Raw genomic sequence first — 17124 nt, forward strand, 5'->3', positions numbered from 1 at the left:
CGGAGTTGGTCACGAATGGTACATTTTGAGGCAGCAAAACAGTGTTTTGTTATGCTATTGTTACCTCCAAATGAATAGAAACGTTTCAGACGTCTTGGTTAAAAACATGATACTACTGATGTGAATGAAATTGCTAGATCATTTTTTAATAATAAAGCCATTTAGTTACTTGAGAGTTGTTTCAATTTCCATGTCAAACACTGGATTGTCCGGTCCAGACTGTTATCAACAGACCCCCGCCAAATAGCTGGAATAATGCCAGAATAATAACCCGGATCGTCTCTGGTGAACTTACATGTAGGGGGCGATGGGTTACCAGGTGGTTAGAGCGTTGGATGTAACGTTTTAAAAACCCTCCAGGGGATCGCCGCTCACAGCGGCGCAACACCATACCTATTCCCAATGTAACTAGTCACGCACAACTGTCTAATGTATTGAGGCTGTTTCAGAACGAGTGGGTGAGTTTAGTTTTACGCCACTCTAGTACTCACTAGCAATATTCCAGCTATATGGCAGCGGTCTGTAAATAATCGAATATGGAACCGACGGTCCAGTGATCAACAACATTAGCATCGATGGGAACCGATGGCATGTGTCAACTAATCTATGAGCCTGACCACCCGATCCCGTTAGTCGCCTCTTACTACAATTCATGGTCTGCTGAAGGCCAATTTTCTAACCCGGACCTTCACGGGTATATTTTCAGAGACACACTCATCCATGATTTTATTGATAACGTGTCAAGACATCATCTGAAAACATTTCACTCTAATAAGCACTGTTCAGGGATATAATGTGTGTTATCTTATCAGCAAGCAGATGTTTCCGACACACAGTCCAGGCAAGTACTACAGTGTGTGAAAGGGGACGACATTTACCTACAGACACACATGATGTCCAAACGTGTTTTGCTGTCAGTGTTTGGACTATGGCATTTCCTGTTTCTGGTTGGGGGAGCAGCGGAAATGTTCAAAGATCCTGGATTTGAGAGTCACGATCCCCACTCTAGTTGGGTAGCCCGAGGATGTCAGATGACGCCTTCCAATGATCATGTAGAGGGAAAGCATTCGATTAAAGTGTCTTCACGGTAAGGGCAGCATTGGCCATCTAAGTGGGTCTAATCATGACCATCAGGGTATCCCATAGTCCCTCCTTTACCCTAGCAATATCTCGACAAACCGAGGTTGGGTAAGTATTCCTGTATTTTCTCTCCTTGAAGCTACATCATTTAGCATGGCCAGGAACCTATGACCGTGCATTGGGTCACAGATTCTGGTTATCAGCACGTTATCTGTTAAGTAATGCACGTGTATTTCATCAAAGCGATAAACGCCTGCATCAAATTGTGTTTTACTCCCGCATTCAATTTATAGAGAAGACCTGTCATGTTACACTATTTTACCCAGGGGCGGTGGGGTAGCCTAGTGGTTAAAGAGGCTAACCATACTTACTCACTGTTGTACCCAGAACTGCTACATGGGCGGGCCCCGGACAGATGGTTACCCTCAGTCTCAACACCCGATACTTCGTCCAAGCCCGTGTAAAACAGCTGAACGAGGTCATGGGAAAGATGTTTCAGAAGTTTGCCATCTTAATGGATACACAGCATCATAATGGTAACTTGAAACTGTCTCTACATCAATAAGTATTTTGATGTTGTCTTTTCTGTCAACCAGTGAAGTCATTATTGCATGAACACAATTTTCAATCTACTTGTCCTAACCATGAACATATGAGTAGTCAAAAGTCTGCACAGTACCCGAACGTACATATGTTAGAGGTAACAGAATAATGCAGCGGTAACAGAATAATGCAGCGGTAACAGAATAATGCATTCTAATCATGTATCAAGTTAGTACCAAGTCAGTGCTATGATTTTGGCTGAAAACCAGCGACTATATCAAAGCATACGACTGTAGCAAAACATGCGACTGTAGCAAAACATGCGACTGTAGCAGAGCAGATAGTATTATTTAGTTTACAGCGGTTTACTATGATCGTTTCTTTAACAACTTTTATCCTACGTTGGAATGGAATTCTGGGGTAAGGTAAACTTATTAGGATTCGCAATTTTAATTTTACTTTATTTCATTTACGTTTTTGTATAAAGTGAAATTCATCTTTACGTTTCCACTGAAAACAGACTATATATAAGTGCGTGGTTGTTACAGAGTCCTGAAGCTCCACAAGTAACAAATTTTTAAAACGTTCCGTAGCGGGGTCAGAATCTGCTCACATGCGATGGATTCCTGTTTTGATTTAGCCAATATCTGATCGTATGCTGTTGTTTTTAAAGTTACGCTGAACAGCAAAAAAAAAAAAAGAAATATTTTTCGAAAAAATGAAATCTCATAAAAGCAAGCATTCATGGTTATGTCTTCTTTTAAACAACTTGAGAAAAAGTAAGAGTTGCGTTTCTTTTGCTGACCGTATAGTACTGTTGTATAAACACTAAATGAAATGAAACATTCCAAGGTACAATTTGGTTCTTGGCAACATGTTCTAGGGATTTGAGACTTGGTTTAATGATATCGTCACTGAGAAGAATGCGTTTATCCCAGGTACTCACAGTTACGTTGACGTCGTGGATAACAACGCCATCTACATCAACAAGGGGTGGACAACAATCTCGGGCTACTTCATCTTCCAGAAAGCAGGTTTGTGTGCTTGTCTTTACAAGACCTGATTCAGCACAAGTTCAGATACAGGACAGAAGTACATGAAATGAATCAGACAATCCAGTGAGTTGTATTGTGATCAATGATCCACACCACTGGAGTACGATGACAAACAATCAGGCAAATCACCATGGAATTCCACCCGAGCCATTTAGTCGGTTCCTATGACCAGCCAAAGTGTTGGGAACAAGTGTTGTGGCACATTATGGAAGGATAGCCACGGTGGCACGTTCTATGCTCATATACTGTAAAGATTTGTAAGAGTATTGCAGGTTTAATTCAGTTAACAACATGTTTTACACAGTAATCAGCTGTGATGGTAGTCATACCGATGCTGTCCTCCATTTCATTCTCCAGCCCCAGATCTAATTCCCCGGAAAAAACGTTGTTTCTTTCTTTGTTCCTTGTCGGCAGACGGCGACCTGTGAAAAAATCGAGTCTGTACCATTCCAGTGATTCCAGTGATCTACGCAATTGGGATATGATGACATGTGTCAACCAGGTCAGCGAGACTGACCATGCGATCCCGTTAGTTGCCTCTTACAAGCATGGGTTACTGAAGATCTAACACGGATCTTCACTGGTTTTTGTTCTTGTTAGATCACAAGACCACAGAACTGAGAGTATACGGGCCAGACAAAACCATCAACTTCTTGGTGGATGACATGTCACTCACAGAAATACCCGAGGACAAGAACTGGAAGTCGGAGGCGGACAAGAGGATTGACCAGCTCAGGAAGAACAACATACACTTTAAGTAAGGGATCCTGTTTGTCAAATACTTGCGCATAATCATTTGTAGTAGATAACTTAACGTCAAATTCTACAGAATTCGTAATACGCTGAACGCCATAAAAAGATACCAAAAGCTGTATCATAAACTGTTATATGGGACATGTGAAGAGGATAGCATTTTCAGACTTACACGACACGTACATAGCGTGGTTTCATCAGGTTTGTGTGTAAATCTTTTGCGGTGACAACGACACAGATCTTTTGCATATGGCATATACATAGTTGTGGCTTGACGAGGCCGACATCCGAGACCCAACACACAGACATAGCAGTTTAGATCTGGAAGACCACTATCCTAGTATTTACACCTTGACCAAAGATGAATCACTGTCTTCCGGGGATGGCACTGGGCAATATGGATATAACGTGTCACAGTGTATGTCATGAGCATGACAAAACAAAACATGGTATCACACTATCTCACTACGTTTCAACGAAAGATCAGAAGATCTTAATTGCTATAAAACGATCGTTTTGGTGGAATTATGAAGTTGCCATAATTATAACTTTGTATTATTGCAATGTAACTGCGTTGCATAGTGGCAGAAGGTCCACACACCACAGATGCACCCTATTTCTTTATCTTGGAGATATATAGCTGTAAGAGACGTAAAAGGAGTCACTTTCTTATGAACTGACTTATCTTTTACGTCAAATAATATATGAACAGAGTTTCAATGACTCCGTGGTGGAAATGTCTATTGCAGCGTCCAAACTCCGTCAGGTGTATCCAACGCTGACCTTGACATACAGGTAATAGACATAATATCTGAATATACGCATGTCAGGAGCATAAAAGTCAACCCTGTATATGAAATACGGACACGAGTCCAAATTCATACACTACAGGATTCTTGTTTTTTTTTCACAAAAATCCAATTGAAACTAATGTCAATTCCTCAAATGTATTCTTCATAAATGCTGTTAAAATTTGAAGTCTGAAGATTGACTGAAATAACCAAAACAAAGAATCTTAAATTTCAGTCTACAGTGAACTATAGAAAATGGCTGACTTCCATCCACTGACAAAGATACCTCCAAAGGCAAAATATAGACACTCAAAATTACATCAGCACAATTCTACCCAAATATTTATAACAATAAATTGGAGTACATTCCATTTTGTTTGACCACCATATCCATCCAATCTAGTTTGAGACACTGCCCAACTCTCTCAACCATGTGCTTAACAGTCACCCATCTAGAGTTACCCGACTTACCTCAGCCTAGGTAACTGAAATACCTCATAAACCTCTCTCTCTCCTCTCTCTCTCCTCTCTCCCCTTACCCCCTCTCTCTCCCCTTCTCTCCCCCCCCTCTCTCTCTCAATCTTACTTTAAAACTCATATGCACATTTTTACACATATTATAACTCACACATTCACAATTTGATACTAATTCACAAAAACTTAATCACCTAGTATACACACTTTGCACTCTATATACTTATTCATGCTACCTAAATGCAACCACTCTATACATTCATAGCAACTTACATACCAAGAAAATTAGAAAATTAATCTGTTACCTGTACACTACATACACATAGTAACAATAGCAGTCTTTACGTATACTTGTTGTGCTCAGTTAAAGGGTCAAAGACGCCGATCTTCAATAAAGTACACAGTTTGCGTTACGTTCAAATGGCCTGATGTAACGAATTTAACTTGAACTGTCATATCCTTGGTCTCATATCTCTGTCATTTCCTGCAAATGGAAAAAATATTACTTATGCTGAAATAAATTCTTAAAGATTGTCGACTGGTTTACTAGCATCACCGGGTACAGTTATATATTCTCATTCAAAGGTGGACTTGGTGAAACACAGCTTCCCGTTCGGATCCCAGACACGGTATCATGAGATGTTTACCTACCCCCACTACGATGATTTGTTCTTCTACATGTTCAACTGGGCAACCGAGAACGACTACTACTGGTTCCAGAATCATCCACCTATAGTAGGCTTTTCTACCACATATTGACGTCCGTTTAGTTCCAGAATCATCCACCACAAGCACACTTTCCAACCACGTCCTTACGTCCGTTTAATTCCAGAATCATCCACCACAAGCACACTTTCCAACCACGTCCTTACGTCCGTTTAGTTGCAGAATCATCCACCACAAGCACACTTTCCAACCACGTCCTTACGTCCGTTTAGTTCCAGAATCATCCACCACAAGCACACTTTCCAACCACGTCCTTACGTCCGTTTAGTTCCAGAATCACCCACAACGAAAACACTGTTTACCACGTCCCTACGATACTTTGAGATTTCGAGTTAGATTAAGCCCTCAAGCAAATATAAAATGTCACTGTGCACAATGCACAATGCACAATGCACTGTCACTAGATAATCGGGATACGTAATCCTGTCAGTCTCTCAGTCTCTCTGTGGGTGTCTCCGTTCAGCTGTTTGCATAGGTAGAGAGCTGCCTGTGCCTCCCACAGTGTGACCTATGCTGCGACGTGTATGATTACCTCCTGCTACAGTATACATATCTGTGAGGTCAAAGCAGGAACGAGAGGCCTTCTGTGGTGCGGCCTCATCTACTTAGGACCCATGGACCCGAGTGTGAGTCTGCATGCCAAGGCAGATCTGGATCTGCTGGATTTGCTGTCTGTTTTCCTACCGAACCCCGGTGGCAGATGACAATGTGTGTGCATCGCTATGTTTGTTAACCGTCTGTAGCGTTCCAGGAATCTTAGGTTGTATACTTCCCACGGAGCTGAGAATGGACATTCTAATTCATTATGCGGGATGTTACTAATGCAACCCTTCGAGAAACTATTGCTTATACGGTTATGAACCTTTTAACAGTGTTTCATTTAACCATACTGATGAACGATGGCTAAGTCCACGGACAATAACCCCGGTCAATTTTGATTATTCTATCTTAGCTTATTTCTAGCACGACCCGGACTACAGTAATGCTACAAAGACGCTGGATCTACTTCATAAACATGGGTAGGTCTACAAGGATTGCTGACTCGGCAAGCTTATGGACTATTAAGTACTGTATGTGATTATTATAGTAACTGTTGAATTAATGCTACCGGTGATACTAATTTATGATAGACTTACTGATTCTCCAGAAAGTTTTATATGTAAATGTCATGACCATGATATACTAAAAGCTCATACCTTAGACTTGATACAAATAACTAAGGTACGTGCCGCCGGTATTAAACAGTATACAATTTTCTCAATATTCATATGTCTATTTTTCTCAGTTTATTTGACCTAGCTTGACATTTAGTCCCAGAATTAGAGTTATGTTGTTTTAAAACAAATGTACAAATCCATAAAAAAATAATATAATGAAAAACAAAAGGAGCCCAGGTCAATACCTGGCTATGGGACATTTGACTTGCAAAATTACTCTCAAGCTGACTGAGGTTAGTAAATTCTCTTTGGTGCTTGAGAGACACAATGGTACAATGTGTGAAGCCAGTTTCTGGTTCCCCCATGCATTACTCTAATATTGCCAAATGCGGCGAAAAATACTCACTCATTCATACTCACTCATTCACTCACTCACTTGCTTTCACTTGCAGATATGTATGATTTAATTTTCTGCACACACTTCAAAACTGTCGCAAAGTATTCAAAATCCAAAAATATTGTCGTACAATTCTGTCAACTATATTTCTAATAAAGTATATATTGCACCTCGATGATAGAATATCTGTACGGGGTCACAACATATTCTGGGGGAATGCTCGTCGCACACCAGCGTGGGTGCAGAAACTGAGTTCGGATCAGGTGAAGCAGGCCGTGGATGAAAGGATACAGTACATTGTCAAGGACACAAAGGGGAAGTAAGTCACAATCTGAATCGTGGGGATCTGGTTGTCAGGCTCGCTGACTTGGTTGAGCCATGTCATCGTATCCAAGCTGCGGTGCAGCATTAAACAGTAAATAAAAGAAAACCTTTTCAAACCATTTTCTGCTCGATTGACGTGTTTCTTTTTTTCTGTGAGAAACAAATCACATCTATTGATTTCATCTCAAGACACTTTTCATAAAAAGGTTGCAGCATTGGGATGTTAACAACGAGCTTCTCCACGGACACTGGTTCGAGGAACAAGCTGGAGACAGATTCTTCTCTCAAAAGATCTTTGCCAAATTGCACCAGGCAGATCCCGGGGTCAAACTCTTCCTCAATGACTTCAATGTTGTGGCGAGAGGCACACACACATCTGTGAGAAAAAAGAAACGTGGTTATCCCACTTACATTAATATCATTGCATGCAAAAAGTAACTGCTTTTGAAATCCTCGTTTAGGATTCATATATGCAAGTCATATATTTTCTGAAATAACATTATTTTCTCTATGGCTTCATTTCTACTGACCACAAGCAGGGGACCTTGTAAAAATATTATTTAATCAGACTACAAAATAATGACCCTGCGACATATTCTGTTAGATACAAGTTTAATGAATTTGCCATACGGTGTCTTCAGGCATACGTGGACCAAGCTATGGAATTCAAGTCGGCCAATGTAGGCTTGTATGGATTAGGTGTTCAGAGTCACTTTACCCCGTACAAGGCCCCTGATCCAACACTTATCAAGGTAGGCAGAACATCTGAAAGAAAATATAGGAAAGACTGCACACTTTCATCTAAGGCAACAGTCACCTTACGAAATAGCAAGCAAGATTCCCACTATGTCTGAGAAGCATGTTTATATTTATGTCGGTAGTCAGGATAAAAACAAACCTCATGGAACACTGTCCCGCGATTTTGTTGTAAATGATTTTCTTAGGGCATCATGGCTGGAAAATATTTTTTAAACAGTTGTATTTCAACGTAACCTTGGAAGTGGTACTGATGGCATGAACTTCATATCGAATTTCAGTTGACTTACAATAAGTGATTTTTGTGAACATATCCTTATTTCATGAGGTGATCATGCATATCTCGAAATAGGTTTCGATTAACGGTTACAACTGTCTATCAGCAGCCCATGCTTTGCATAAGTGGGGGCTACTGTCATATAGATATCCGTTAATATCCGGGTTAGAACTGGTCTTCCACAGTCCATGCAGAGGCGATTAACAGGATCGGGTGGTCAAGCTTGCTCATTTGGTTGAAACATATCATCGTACCCAAGTTGCGTTGGTCGATGCACATGCTGACTGTTACTGCAGCGTCTGACCCAGACTGGATCAATTACAGACGAGACCCATGAAGATCCTGGGTAGAACAGGCCTTCAGCAACCCATGCTTGCAACAAAAGGCGACTATGCTTGTCGCAAGAGCTGACTATTATAATCTGGTGGCCAGGCTTGCTGACTTGATTGTCATATGTCATCAATTGTGCAGATTAATGCTCATTTTGCTGATCACCGGATTGTCTGGTCCAGACTCGATTATTTACACACCGCCGCCATATCGCTGAATATTGCTGAGTGCTGTGTAAAATCAAACTCGCTCACTCAGTTACGGACGGCCATCATACAGACAGTTCTTTTTCATACCAGTGTTCATTATATGCTTGTTCTTCAATATTTTTGTGCTCCTCATTTTACCACTTCAGCGAGGTTTAAAAATATATCTGAGCAACATTTCAGAGACGTCTGGACATGCTGGCCACGACTGGCCTCCCTCTCTGGGTCACAGAGTTGGACGTTGTGGCCAGTGATGAAAACACCCGAGCTGACTGGTACGACACAGCACTGCGCATACTGTTCAGTCATCCGGAAGTTGAGGGTATCATACTCTGGGGATTTTGGGATGTACGTCACTGGAGGGGTCCTGATGCAGCTCTTGTTAACGGGCCCCAGTTCCATGTAAGTTTAAATATATAAATTTACCTTTTGTGTATGGATGCTTCCTAATGTGTACCTGGGTTACATCATTATGAGATACAACGACTGTATTTTCAATATATAACTAGCTGTACTCCTAGTTCATGATTAGATTAATCCGTGTTCCAGATTAACGCAGCAGGAAAGCGATACATCGACCTCCTCTACAAGGAATGGAGCACACACGTCACACACAAAGTGTCATCAGGGACACAGTTTAACGTCAGAGGTTTCCATGGAGACTACAGGGTCGTCGTCAGATACCATGGCAACCCTGTGATGCAGCAGACCTTTACCCTCGGGAAACAGGACAAACAAGTTAACATCCGTATCTCCAATGTCAACCGTGAGTTCATTAACCTTTAATCTCACAAACCTTAGTCATGGCTAGGATTAAATGAAAAACGGCCAGGCTATCATAAATCATATTTTGGTTATTTCACAGATATCATCAATATCCCCACGGCTCCTTCTCCCCTTGATTACCATCATTCAGTACCCCATCCTGTGACACACATCAATGAACGAACAATTGGTCACATGACTTCCGGCTCTTCCAATCGGCTTACATGTATAACCAGATACTCAGGATTTTCGGAAGTTGCGGATGACAAGATGGCGTCAGTGGGATGTCCTTCCGGATACGTCTTGACCGGATGTTCAGGAAAGGTGAAGGTGAGAAATATGAGCAGATTACACGTGGGTAGATCACTTACACAGAGTTAAGTTAAAGTTAGAACAATAATAATCTGACTGTATTTTGGCTCTCAGGGCTGTAGAGACTGACTACGCCCTGGTCCTTCTATTTGGCGGGATGGGCAAGTGGTTACAGCGTTCGCGCATCACGTCAAAGATCCGGGTTCGATTCCCCGTTTCTGGTTTTCACCTACCGTGATATTACTGGAATGTAATATTGCAAAACGCGAGGGCCATAAACATACTCAGTATTTGGTTCCATATAGCATGTTCCTGGCCAAAGTGTATACGTATAGTTGCATCTGTCATTTTCTTATGCAGGTAGTTCATGCACGTATTTCTTATTGAAGGACAGTCGTGATCAAACCGATGGGGAGAAAATATCCTTACACACAGGACCAACTTGCAGTGCCTATGAAGGAGGATCACCAACAGCCCGTGAGTCAAGCTGAAAGAGCATTAATGCTATATCAGCTCTTGTTGGCAGTGATGAAGGACTAGGCATCTATATTTGATCTCTGTGAACTTACAAAAGAGCATAATAATTGTGATTTCTTTGTCCACCATCTGGAACGTACAAAGGGTTTGGTTCATATGTACCATGAATGTGTCGACAAAATTAATGTAGTTTCGCACTTAACAGTAATATGGACGTCGTTATCTGAAGAATGGCCAAATTATCTTACACACAGATTTCAGAAGGTGGAGAATACTGCAGCTAGGGTGGTCTCTCAGTCAAAGAAAACGGAACACATTACTCCCGTTCTTCATTCACTTCAATGGCTTCCTATCCATAGACGCATTAAACTCTACTCGTTGTTTTTAATAGTAAACGTGGTCTGGGTCCTCAGTACCTACGTGAGCTGTTCCACCGTTATGCTCCTGTATGTTTCCTCCGTTCAAATGTCTTTTGCCAATTCCTGTAGCAAGGACAAAAACATATGGTGACCGAGACGACTGGTTCTTATCTCTGGAACATCCTTCCATCTCACCTCAGAACACAATCAGATTTAGATATTTTCTAATAATATCTAGAGACTTGTTTCTTTGCTGAAACATTTGAACCTTGAACTTAGTGATATCAGTTCCATCTTAGAGCCAAATGAGACGACCTTTCAAAGGGAGTGAGTGAGTGAATGAGTGAGTTTATGTAGCAGGGCGTGGAGTCATCCCACAGATGACATCCTTACCTTGTCAGTTTGCTGACGGGGTTAACCTCTTTGGTCATGTTGACAAGGCGTCCGACTTCGGATCAGAGGGTCCGTCGTTCGAATCCCAGCACGGGACTCGGACATTTGGTGGCCGCTACACTTAGTTTTATGCCGTTTTTACCAATATTTAATCAATACGACGGCGGGGGACACCAGAAACTGGCAGCACATATTATTCCCATGTGGGGGATTGAGCCCGGGGCTTTGGCGTGACAGACGAAAGCTTTAAACATCAGGCTACCCCGTCGTCCCTTTGAAAGGGAGGTAACACATGATACTGACCCGTCAACAGATAAATGACCACACTCGTGTTCAGTACTCTGTCGACCTTGATCTTACACACCAGTGTCAAAATTCTCACACTTCACGAAATATTGATTACGTGTCACTATTGCTATCAGAAGAAGCTTGGGACCTGCTCGCACCCGAAATCCACCACGTGACACCTTCTGGAATAGTGTTCTGGAATAGTGTTCTGGAATAGTGTTCTGGAATAGTGTCATCACATGTCTTGTTCGTGATCTTCGTGAGCAGGTTAGCTCTGTTCCAGCTATCCAGGCAGTGGCGAGATGTTGCATGTTAACGGGTCTCGTGTGTGACTACCGGACTTCCGGTCCTTCACAGGATCTACTTGGCCAGAGAATTGAGACAAGATGTCAAAACAACATGTACGCTACAGGTGAGATACATCTAAATGTCATAACACCCTGTGAAATACACTTATAGGTGTGTTTCAAAACTCAAAATAAACAATGCCTTTCAGAAAGTGCAGGACAGAGCTGTACACAGAGTAAAGCATTGGAACATCAGTTGTCAGATCTCCCATCTTTATGGAAGGTGCGCCGGCTGAGTGGGTTAGACTTTGTATATCGACGATTACATTATGCAACCTCAAAATGTACTGGAATCCGAACTTTACAGAGAAAGTGCAATCCCAAATATAAACGATGTCAATTATGTTGGGAATAGAAATTCACTATCTGTCTAACCTCAGCAGATCTGCTCCAATCCGTGAAGTATACGTCCATTTGACTTCAAGTGAAAACCAATCTGACCCTGTAATTACCAATAAATCCTGACACTGCAGCTTAAAATAGACAGGAGTGTTGCTATAGTCTGAAGTGAGGGCAGGCAGTGACATGAGTCGTATTGTAAGAGCAAGGTCAATGTCCAGGGCCTAGATTTTCGAAGCTCTCTTATCGCTGCGATAGTCCCATACCTTAACACTATCTTTTACATTAACAGTGACTGCCATGTATAATACTGAGATGTCTTACCTGTGTCCATGTTTAAGAGATATACCTGCAGAATTCATCCTGAAAGTCAAACAGTAAAAATCCAGCGGATGAATGTTGTCACATTTGAAGTGAACATCTTGCTTTAGAAACAGAGAATGCAGTCAACGACTAAAATTAGTTTATGTGCTCCATGATCTCAAATGCATTTTAAATCTGGAGCTACATTTTCAGAGTGCAAGACATATACTCTAAAAAAGAGCAGGGGAACCTGAACTTTCAATTTGGGTAGGAATTGTAAACGTTAACAAACGTTTCAAGGACAGACATCTTATGAACGCACCACCATTTCCCTCTGTTACTGCCGCTAAACATAACGCATGATTTGCACGTGCACAACGCAGTTGCCCATACACGTGGGGTCTTGATTTTGACGATTTTTTAAGAAGCTCGAGAAAACACTCAGAAAATTAATTTTGACACTCATCTAGATTCACACATTAGTTAGTTTCTGTTTCTAGTCGTTTGTTTTAAAATGAAAATCGTATACATGCAAATGACATGGCATACACCAATCATCTTTCAAAAGCAACTAAATCCAAAATATCTATGATGCACTCTCAAAACATTCAGTAATATCATATCAATATTGATTGACTCCGATAAATCTCCTAAATATTTTTAATCGTAAATAATAAACAATGAAGGTCCCCTACTTTTTTGAAGAGTATATATATGTGTCACTATTCTTCTTCCCAATCAGGTTGCGCTGCACACTCATTCTTCCGGCTGTCTGACGGAACCTTCCCATCAGCACATTCGTGTATTGCTCAAAACTTTGAAAACAAAGGAGGTAAGTTTGCTACAGCCGTTTCAAAAATCATTTATGTTTGCCATGTGAGATATAAGTTTATCAATTATGACATGTATACCCACTGTTACATACATGTTTGGATTTAACCAAATCAATTAATTGTTCACATGTATTTACACATTCTACATTGAACATGGGCGGTCTAGACAGGGTTCGATTCCCACATGGATGCAATGTGTGAAATACATTTGTAGAGTCTGTCTGCCTGACATCATGCACCACAGGAATTCGAATCTCTGTTTGGATATTGATATTTAAAAAAGAAGAAATCCCAAAACACTAGACTTTTGCAATAGTGTAATTTTTTTTATGTTAAGATTAACGCATATTTCAGATTTGAACGAAATCTGTGAAGAAATGAATATTAAAGAAAATTGTACTGCTACACTCGTTACAAAAAGTACACAGTGAGTGACACTCTTAGAAACCTGATCGAAAACCGGGCAGCCAGACCGGTTTAACCTGCGGTTCAATCAAACCATACGTTTTTCACAAGACATTGTGTTGAGCATGGAGACCATTCTTTTACGTGTCTGTCCACGGTATTCAATTTGTCAACCTGCTTTTTCATATTTGACCGTTAACCCTCGCATTAGCACTACCCTCGTTCTCTGAACAAAGTTCTGGTCGCTCCTCGGTAAACATCGACAGTTTCCGTAGATTTTTAGTGACTTGGAAACAGAAAATGGTCCAACCTGGTTCCCAGGGTTTGCTGCGCTATCGCTTCGACACTGAGAAGGACATTTATTTATTTATTTATCTATTGTTTCTAACGCATAATGAAGAAATAATTGATGAAGTTCAATTCATTGTTTTCTTAACTGTCAGTGTGCTTGTAAAACTACAGACTCTCAGTAACATAATACACACTCACTCTGCAATGAATATACTTGACCTCGATGATCTCATTGTTGCTGCCACAGAGTTTCTGGGGCGGTGGGGTAGCCTAGCGGATAAATTCTCTCGTCACGCTAAAGACCCGGGTTCGATTCCTCATATGGGTACAATGTGTGAAGCCCGTTTCTGATGTCTCCCGCCGAGATATTGCTGGAATATTGCTAAAAGCGTCGTAAAACTAACTCACTCACTCACACAGGGTTGCAGTCTTCTGCCGTGTGTTGCTCGGCTCCCCATCTCACGTGCAAGGTGAAGATCTCACTGCCTTCTGGTGACAAGCTGGGTGACACAACGTCCGTGTCATGTGACCAGGGCTGGCAGCTTGTCGGATGTTCCGCGTACTCTGAGGATGCTAAACTGAGCGGAGCCTATATTGGAGGTTAACTTTACTGAGCAAAAATATTCAGTGGTTTGGAGAAATCTTCAATTGCTGCTTTCCCCTACCTAAATAGTGAGAACTCCATTAAGTTTAGAAACTAGGAAACAAATTTCTTACATATGTCTGATAAAAATGCTGGATGACAGTGAACTTGATAAGCTTTTACTATGTACGCTATGCCGTATATCTTAATGAACAGTAGCCTATGACACAATTTAATTAAATTTGAATTTGATACCTGTTTATCAAAATACATTACTCTTATTCCTCAGTGGGAATATATGCTATCCCCCAAAAGAAACGCATAGACCAGAAATCCTTTGCGAAAATGTTGCATTTTCAAACATATACAACTCGTCCACAAACAGACTTTGGTGTATGAATTTTTGAACCAGTTTGGAAGAAAGTAAGTGGATACTTTTAGATAACGGAGACGTTGGCCGCCATTGGTGACGACGTAGAGCAATTCCATTCAACTTGTTCCCTAAAGTTTGACGGGATATCCTCCGTTGTCCAGGTACCCGGGCTTCTGTGCTTTCACCCGTGGCAGTACGATCACGTAACTGTAGTACCCGGATGTATCGATCCTGGGCTACAGTGGTACATCGAGCTCTGCCTATTCGGGGGCGGTCATTTGTTATACCTGTTTAATTGTAACGAGCTGCAAGCCGTGATATTTTGCACAGACTAACATTCAGACACCTGCCAACACACGACTGGTAATCTCCAGCATGCATTCTTTCAATGGCGATGTCGCAGTCAAAACGTGATGTAGTGATTTGACCTTGAAACTCCTTCAAAAAGAACTCCAATTTCTGAAAGTAATCTGGATTTTTATTGCCAGATAATGCATGCTCAGTGCTACACAAATTCAACAGGAAGGCGATTTCTGTTGGGTGGTGGCGATTACTTTTTAATCCTTGTAAGAAATCTCATAAAAATCAACATTTTCAGGTAAACTGATTTCTTCCTTGGGCAAATATGTATGTATGTATGTATGTATGTATGTATGTATGTATGTATGTATGTATGTATGTATGTATGTATGTATGTATGTATGTATGTATGTATGTATGTATGTATGTATGTATGAATTTACACTGAATGTCCGAAACATACTGAAGGAAAGAAAACGACAATTCACACTGACCATTAATATTAGAAAATCTCCGTGCGCCATTGTTGCTGGTACCAATATGTAATGAACCTGCACTAAGGTGTATCTATTCTTACAGGTAACCCAGACCAGTGCGAGGCAGTGAACGGAGCTGAGAGACTGTACGGAGAGATGGGGGCCACAGCGTATGCTACATGCTGTCGCACAGACCATTGACAATAAGGCTCACAAATGTCACTGTTTCACTATTCTAGTATATGTACTAAAACCTACTGGTTACGTTCAGTTAACTCTATGAAACAATCAACACAGCACATGAACGCAATCAATAAAATGGTCATTAATCTGTCTCCTGGAGTCAAAATGAGATATCCCGATTTCCTTCCTTGAAAATGTTGGCGTTGAGCTCGGTATCCAATTCATAAAGGATGATAATAAAAGCGACACAAATGGGTTATATGTGCTTAAGGCAGAATTGACTGCACGATTCCGACAACACATGAACATGCGTTTATGTAGTATAAAATAACCCGTGAAGATCCGGGCTAGAACTGATCTTCAGTAACCCATGTTTGTCGTAAGATGCGACTAACGGGATCGGTAGGTCAGGCTCGCTGACTTGGTTGATACATGTCATCGTATGTCAATTGCCTAGATCGATACTCATGATGTTGATCACTGGATTGTCTAGTCCAGAACTGATTATCAACAGACTACCGTCAATATAGCTAGGATATTGCTGAGTACGGCGTTATCACAACAAACAAAAACAAATATGGTCAAATAGCGATACCGGCGTTACAGGTGGTGCCAAAAGACATGCAAAAGAAAGCCAGTTGTGCACGTGAAAACCAGGTGGACGTACGGTACAGTGCACGAGTACTCTGTAAAATATTTATTCCTGGACACATGAATAAATTCTGGTATTCTGCCCCAGTCAAGGATAAACGTGGAAAACGTGTGTGATTCAAATTTCCTTAAGAACTCAAGCTCAGTGGCTCCTTTCACGAAGCAACCTCTACTAAGGTTAACCTTAACTCTATTCTTGAACATTGCACTAAGGTTACCTTAGTGACTTACTATCACAATAGTGCTTTGTGAAAAGAAGTCCAGGGTCTCATTTCACGAAGCAACATTTACTAAGGTTAACCATAACTCCCTTCCTGTAACACTGCACTAATGTTACCTTAGTGAGTTACAATCACCTTAGTATTGTGTGAAATGAGGTCCCGGTCTACATTTAGCCAAAGTAACTGAAGCTGCTGAAGCTCTCTAGTTCCATTATCAATTACCTTACCTTCAATGTGTCTTTTCATATGTTGTGTTTGTGAAGTGGTATATGCAAAGGTAATTGGTGAAAGGTAATACTGCTGTTTTTACACAATACCTAGATTTTACAAATACAGTGATTAAGGGCATTGGTCTT

At 41.1% G+C, this 17124-nt stretch overlaps 1 protein-coding gene across 1 annotated transcript; it reads left to right on the forward strand.

The window, feature by feature from the left end:
* The first annotated feature begins 893 nt into the window (after positions 1 to 893).
* Positions 894 to 16048, forward strand: LOC137277009 (uncharacterized). Its single transcript, XM_067808671.1, has 18 exons — positions 894 to 1087; positions 1468 to 1616; positions 2562 to 2657; positions 3279 to 3435; positions 4181 to 4226; positions 5282 to 5431; positions 6386 to 6441; positions 7158 to 7295; positions 7507 to 7678; positions 7942 to 8052; positions 9053 to 9271; positions 9419 to 9635; positions 9735 to 9964; positions 10336 to 10423; positions 11747 to 11875; positions 13195 to 13284; positions 14402 to 14581; positions 15817 to 16048. The coding sequence occupies exons 1-18, from the start codon at positions 894 to 896 to the stop codon at positions 15912 to 15914; spliced, it is 2520 nt and encodes an 839-aa protein (XP_067664772.1). The 3' UTR covers positions 15915 to 16048.
* The last annotated feature ends 1076 nt before the right edge of the window (positions 16049 to 17124 follow it).

The sequence above is a fragment of the Haliotis asinina genome, chromosome 3 (genome assembly GCF_037392515.1).
Source record: "Haliotis asinina isolate JCU_RB_2024 chromosome 3, JCU_Hal_asi_v2, whole genome shotgun sequence".
In the NCBI taxonomy this organism is placed as follows: Eukaryota; Metazoa; Mollusca; class Gastropoda; order Lepetellida; family Haliotidae; genus Haliotis; species Haliotis asinina.